Source organism: Austrofundulus limnaeus, unplaced genomic scaffold (genome assembly GCF_001266775.1).
Source record: "Austrofundulus limnaeus strain Quisiro unplaced genomic scaffold, Austrofundulus_limnaeus-1.0 Scaffold65, whole genome shotgun sequence".
Lineage (NCBI taxonomy): Eukaryota > Metazoa > Chordata > Actinopteri > Cyprinodontiformes > Rivulidae > Austrofundulus > Austrofundulus limnaeus.
The window spans coordinates 820,473-827,550 of NW_013952467.1; the positions used below are offsets into that span (position 1 = coordinate 820,473).

General features: G+C 38.2%; 1 protein-coding gene across 1 annotated transcript in view; it reads right to left on the reverse strand.

Moving 5' to 3' along the window:
- abca3b (ATP-binding cassette, sub-family A (ABC1), member 3b) overlaps nucleotides 1-7,078 on the reverse strand; it is a 35,716-nt gene that overhangs the window by 21,225 nt on the left and 7,413 nt on the right. Inside the window, exons 4-7 of the mRNA XM_014010072.1 lie at nucleotides 5,756-5,883; nucleotides 1,373-1,538; nucleotides 696-955; nucleotides 490-606 (exon numbers count right to left, since the gene is read on the reverse strand). Of these exons, the coding sequence (XP_013865526.1) occupies nucleotides 490-606; nucleotides 696-955; nucleotides 1,373-1,538; nucleotides 5,756-5,883 (671 nt within the window). The remainder of the gene's footprint in view (nucleotides 1-489; nucleotides 607-695; nucleotides 956-1,372; nucleotides 1,539-5,755; nucleotides 5,884-7,078) is intronic.

Here is a 7,078-nt window from a genome sequence, read left to right on the forward strand (position 1 = left end):
CTACCTATGATGTCAATTACAGGCCTCTCTCATCTTTTTAAGTGGGAGAACTTGCACAATTGGTGACTGACTAAATACTTATTTTCCCCACTGTATCTACACATCACCGGGATAAACTAAATTAAACTTTTTTGCTCCTAGAGAGTCCAAGTACACAACAAAATGCTTTTAATGGCTAAAAAAGTGGATTTTGCATGATAAGTCCCCTTTAAATGTGATTCAATGGTCCAAAAGATATTTTGCTAACAGAGACAAAGACATAGGTAAAACATTACCACCTGTGTGTTTTGGCTTATGATGTTAAAAATGTTTGGCAATAAAAGTAGAAGTAAGATCTTTTTTTATTGTAGCAAAACACGGCTGTTTATTCACCAACACATTCACAAATATAACAGAGCAAATAGGCTTGTGTCATCTCTTAATACCTAAAAAAAGTGTTTAAAAACAACCACAAGCTGGTGAATTTAGAAGTAATCAACACCAACTCACCTGGATACAGAGGAGCAGGGTGACAAACACAACTGAAATCGAAAGGAAGAGGAAAAACATCAGGAACCAAGCGCTCCAGTGGAGCCAGTTACTGAGGCCCATCATCCTCATGTACTCCTGAAAAATAGAAAAACAAGGCAAAAACATTAGCTTGACAGACGAACACAATTTCAGACCCATTTAGACCCAGAGGTTTGCAAACACACCTTGAGCTTCCGTTCCTTCTCCTGCACCACGGCTCGAGCGATGTTGAGGGAGGTATAGGTGAAGCTGAGCACCAGGAGAAGAGGCAGCTGGTTCTGAATGGCCAGGATGAACACGTCATAGATGAAAGGAGGGTAAGGAAACCGGGACAGGACCACTTTAGTCTGACTAAGCAGATGATTAGCAGCGGTTCGGTTGTAGGCGAGCATGATGGCTCGGTCCACCGCGTACTGGACGGCAAGAAATCCTTCTCGGTAATAACCTTAAAAAATAATAGTTTAAAGTAAGGATTTAGTGCACATTTTATAGTTAAATGACAATTTACACAACAGGAGGTTGGTGCAAAAGAAAAAAATCAAAAGCAGTGGGTGCATCCTGATTAGTTTTTGACACCTCACATATCATCCACTAACGTTGTCAAAGAAATGCCATCTACCCTGTCAAAAAACTAGACAACACCTTTAATGCAAAAGATGTGCAGATGTGTGGTTGTCATGAGAACACAGCCTAAGTGGGCTTTCACTAGAGACTCAAACAGAAAGTTTTTTTGACAATTAAATTATTTTTGACAATTTGACAAATGTTTTCTAATTACTCTGAAAGTGAAAATCATCCAAAAAAAAATAAAATTAAAAAAAGTGTAAAATAAATAGTTCCGGATCTTGGACACAGATCTCACCTGGCGTACCACCCTGCTTGTCAAACTGCTCCCTCGGACCCGGCAGTTGAAACAGGGGAAAGAGGCTGAGCGTGTGCCAGTCGAAGTCATTGTTCGGGTTCAGCTCGGACTTTTCTTTGGGTGGAGCGTTGCGTGGCGTGAAGGAGAACCGAAGGTGGTATCTCACCTGCAGATCAGGGCAAAGCCGAACAAAGTTTAAAGCTGAGTGAATTTTAAAACATTTCCTATGTGCGACATCAATTTTTTGTAATCAGTGTGAATGCATTTTTGCATCTGACATTGACATCATATTGCAAAAAAAAAAAACAGAAAAAAAAAAGATAAACCACATCACTGATAACAGTTGTTGAGATTTTCACATGTGAAATAACGAAGTGATTACAAAGGGGAATGTCTGAATGAAGCACATTGCTACAACAACCGACAACACCAACTGGAAATAAGTATCTGATGTTTCCTTAGATTATTTAAGTCACTATCGGAGAGATGAAGAAAAGTCAGAGTTGATATCACATTGTTTCAATGAACAAAGACCGGGAACTTTCCTTTCTTAATGAGTTCCCCTTTGATGTCACTTCCTGTTTCACTTTGGCTTAACCAAATTCAAAAGAAAATATGATATAAATACAAACATATAATATAAAGACATTTTCTTTGCCTTTTGTATTAGAAGGATAAGCATATCACAGACACTTTAAATGGTCTCAAACTAGTTTGGGTGATCACTTGTTCACTTTGAACTGAGCCAAATAAACATGGAAAAAAAAACAGTTATTTGTTCAAAGTTAATACTTAAATTATCCACAAGTTTCTAGAAACGCGTGAGTAGGCTGTCATGACAGATGCTAGTCCTGCCCACAGCCCTCAAAAATGGTTCTGTAATTTCGGTGCACAAGAAATTCATTCATTCAGCTAGTGAATGATAAAAATATATCCAGTTTGTTTTACCTTTAACTGGCAGCTTGAGCAGTTCAATCACGAGTTTGGGTTCATCTTGTGTATTTGTCGACTGCCACAACAATTGAAGAAAACTCAGAAACGCTTTAGAAACATTTTGGCTGGAGCAAGACGTAGTAAAGGCACGGTCATGTTCAGCGCCCTACAAACTACGAAGGAGGATGGTAAACTAACATGGCTGGCAGCTTTAAATCTGAAAAAAAAACCACCAAAGAGAGTTTGCTTGCTTTTTTTCATTTTATCGACAAAAATCCCACAGATTTTCACTCCGATCCAGAGCTCTATCTGGGCTAAGGCTACTGAAGGCGTATTGTCTGAACCACTGTGAGTTAGACGGCTTCCAGCAATATCAACTAAAACCCTGAATCTGTACCTGGTGAGTTAAAGTGTAAATGTGGTTTGTTCCTGTTTCGCTACTTAACCGTACAGTTCTTTGTTTTTACTAAATGAAATCCTACGGTGAATGCCGTTACATCAGTGCTAGCTACTGTTAGCCTGGTTGTTTAGCATGTTATTTGCAGCTAATCTTAAAGAAATATTTTGCCTATGGTTAGTAGCCGCATGCTGGCAAAACTATATAAATGGCTTAATTTAACTGTATCAATTCTGAGTAAGCCTGGAATAATAAACAATCCTCTTCTCAATTACGTGCTAAAATATGTTATTTTACATCATGGCAGGATTAAAAGACGAGGAGCTTAGCCCGCTGGGACTATAAAAGTGTCCGGTTTCTTTAAATGAAAAACATGCTTAAAAAGTTATTAGAGGCAGTTTATTTACTTTTATTTATCATTTATCTAAAATGACTGCAGCTGTATGAAACCCTCCAGTTCATCTTTAAGTTAATAGCAAACTAGCACCCAGTGAATTTTAGGTTAAAATAAGGGGGAAGAGCACATCTAATGACTATGCTTTTATAAAATTATTACAATTCTGAGTGGTTTATGAACATTTTACTTCCAGAACTGTTGACATTTATGATTTTGCATGTGTGTCCGTCTTCGGGAAAGACAAGGTAGTTGATGTCAGTAGTAGTTAGCAGCAAACATCGGGACATAGCTTCACGTCATCTACCCAGTCCATGAGCAGTGACGTGTGAGCCACTAATAAAGAATTACACTTGCTGCTTTTTTAAAACATCCTTACAGTATATACACCTCTGATATGTGGCCATCTACACCAAATTTTGATGAAAAATGCTTTGATAAACAGCGATGGTGTATCCTTGTGATTGTAAACAACAGCCAAGTGGAAAGAAACTTCTTCCGCTATGAATTATAGATAGTGGCGCGAAATCAGGAATACTGTGGATAGCTTGATTATTTTCAGGGGAAATAATCTTTTAATTTTAATCTGTGAGTGACACAAATATTTGCTTTTCACAGTTAACAAAAGCACCGTGGCCTCCAGTGAAGCCTCAAAGACTTGCAGGTGCTGAGCTTTATCCCAGCTTCTTCACACTTGGCTGCAAACCACTCCAGTGCCTGCTGGAGGTTTCCACTCAAGAGGCCAACACGACCGCATCAACTCTGTAAATTGCCATCTTATAATAACAGAGGGCTCTGAGCAGCACAAGGACAGTAGAAAATATGCTGTCTGGGGCACTCTGCCCCTGGATCAGCAAAGACAGAAAATTATGTTTTGGCTTGTGTCTGTGTGTTGCATGTGTTCAGGTTTTTTGCAGGAAGATAATTTCATCTCTAGATAGTTCCCACAAGAGCAGACAGGAAGCTAGCCCAATAAGAATCTAGTTGTTGTGACAGGGTCTGGTAAATTCTGTTACCTGTGAGCCTTTTGGGCAGCATTACAGAGGCTTTGTTTGTCCGCTTTTTAAACATTTTTGTGAGCTATGACATCATCAAAGGCTGAATCACGTTACTGAGACACAATAGATAGTTTGTCATTGAAAAGCCACAAAGTAAAGATTTGCTGTTATGGGGATATGACAACGATAAAGGCTAAATGTATACGGACTTAGACTTGCTACTGACAGTAGGGCTGCTACGATTAATCGATGACTAATCGATTATTAAAATAATCGATGACTAATTTAATAATTGATTAATCGTGTTCTTTTTTTGTTCTTTACTTTGTTTTTCCTCTCCAAACAACTTTGACACCTTCCACTGCCACATCTGCCTTTCTGTCCTTGACACACATGTGCAGTAGTGGTAACTGGGGTAGGCCGTGGACGTCACAAGACATTATACAGACAGGCTCTAGTATCATGGCTACCCAGCAACGGAGCTCAAAAGTGTGGGATCATTTTAAGAAAATGAAAGAGAAACCTGTGCAATATCTACAAGGCAGAACTTGCCTTCCACAGCAATTATTTTTAGTTAGCATATAGCTAAAATCTAACCATGGTTAAATAATAGCAGCTGCATTCTGGCACAATAAGCTCTATGTTTTATATTCAATTAATGTATGATCCGATTAGTCGACTAATCAAAAAAATAATAGGTGATTAATCGATTATAAAAATAATCGTTTGTGGCAGCTCTAACTGACAGTCAGGCACATCAACATTGTAAATTATTTAATTCACAAAAATAAGTGCAGACACTTTGGATAAACTCCAATCCTTAAAGTCTTTAGACACTTTCAACCAAAGCAACAGTGTCTGGGTGAGGACACAAAAACTAACAAACAAAACTCTGATTACAGGCAAGTAAGTAATATATTTGTTTTTAGACGTAATACTACATTGGTCTTTATTTCTAGTTTCATGAACGTAAATTTAAATTGATTTGAACGTTTTTACAACGGCAACGTGTATTTACTGTATATGTTATCACTTGGTGTTTAGTTCGAGTCTCCATTCTGACTGCTGGACAGACAGTCGGGATCATTTTCTTATTTTAAATGTGATGGGAGCAAATCTGTGTAGTGTTTCCTGTGTTTATTAGCCCGCCACAAAATATTAAAAATTCCAAAAATTAGCCGGTCACAGTCCACACTCGTTAATGCTTGATGCTGTTAGCTTACGTTGATTTTATCACTTTTTTACCCTTTTGAACCCAACAATAAACATTGTGGTTCTCACACACAGGTAATGGAGTGGAAAGCTCAAACAATAACTTATATTCTACAGTATACATGTCATTGGGAAAGCTAGATTCTGTTTTTTACACTCTCAAAATGGCCCTAGAAGTCTAGATGTAGGAAATGTGACTTTATGTGACAACAATCTTTTGTAATTTTCATAAAAGCCAACTCAAATAGCTACAATGTTCCATTCTATTCAGGCTGAAGGCTCTAAACAAGTAAACCCACAAGATTTGAGGAAACAAACAGAAGTGCCCAAACGAGTGTTGCGAGTTTATCCCCTCACTTGGGATGTGGAAAAGAATTTTTGCCCTAACGTCGAGATGCAGAAACCACACACCTTCCACTCTGTGTGACAGCGTGTTCGCTGCCCTTTACCTTCAGGGGCAGGGGTTCATCATGGTGAGTGAAGGGGTGCTCAAACACCACAGCTGCCAGCATGTCGTTTGACGTGGTGTCATTCTTCACGTAGCTCTCAAACTGTTCCTCCGTCTCGAAGCCGCGCACTGAAACAGAAACAAAGAAAATCACGTTAAAGGCGACGTGGAATTCGTCTCATGTCCAGCTGTCTCTATTTCCGTTTCATCACTTAGCCTCGACTCGCAACCTTTTTTGCTGACAGGCAGAAAATTGGTCGAGACCTGGTCGGCGTACTAATTCCTGTAACCAGCTCTATCAGAACAATGGCTCAATTCTCACACAACACATAAAACCTAAGGCACTACATTTTTTGAAAAAGAAGAACTGAAAGACTGTGAGGATGAAACAACAAAGGCAACACGCCACGAAACAACAAATGTGGTTTCAATTCAGCATTTACTAACCCATTTCTTTCATGGGTTTCTCAACAGGGCTTTTTATTCCTCCATGAAGCAAACATGAAGGTATCTCAGTTATGGCAAATACTGCAGTGCTGGCAGGGTCAAATCTGGGCTAGGCTCACAGAAAACACACTTGAATAAAGATAGTTTGTTACAAAGGGGAAAAAACACACAGGTATTAAATTAATTGATCAACAGCACTAGGTTAACTACAACCAGATGTTTTATTTTGTTAAAATTTTATTTTATATTGTAATGAGCTAAAATAAAAGGCAGTGAAATAGATCTTATAATGTAAAACGGGGATGGTGAACATAAATTTCTAATGCTTGTGCTTACATTTTAAGTTATACATGTGAGCAGGTTAGCTATAAAAGCAATTTTGTAATTTTGCACCTGCTTATATTGAAAACAATCGCTACGGGGCTGAAATAATTAGATAATGTAAAAAACATCTGTTATTTCACCTGCATTGAAAAACAGGGAAACAATTGCCATGTTTTGTAAAAAATCACAGAAAATTTTCTAATTCTTCAAATAATAATATAATAAAAGCATATCTACTAATCTTCAAACACGTGGCTGATGCACATTCAGCTAAGACGAACGTCTGAACACGTTCCCTCTCATCTGACGAACAACGCAGATGCAGAGTCCTGACCTGAACGTTGTGCAGCCCTGAAATGTGTACAAATGTTCAGTCATAACAAGACACAAACATGTCATCAGCCTTATACAGTTGTGGTCAAAAGTTTACATACACTTGTAAAAAACATAATGTTATGGCTGTCTTGAGTTTTCAATAAGTTCTACAACTCTTATTTTTCTGTGATAGAGTGATCGGAACACATACATGTTTGTCACAAAAAACAGTCATAAA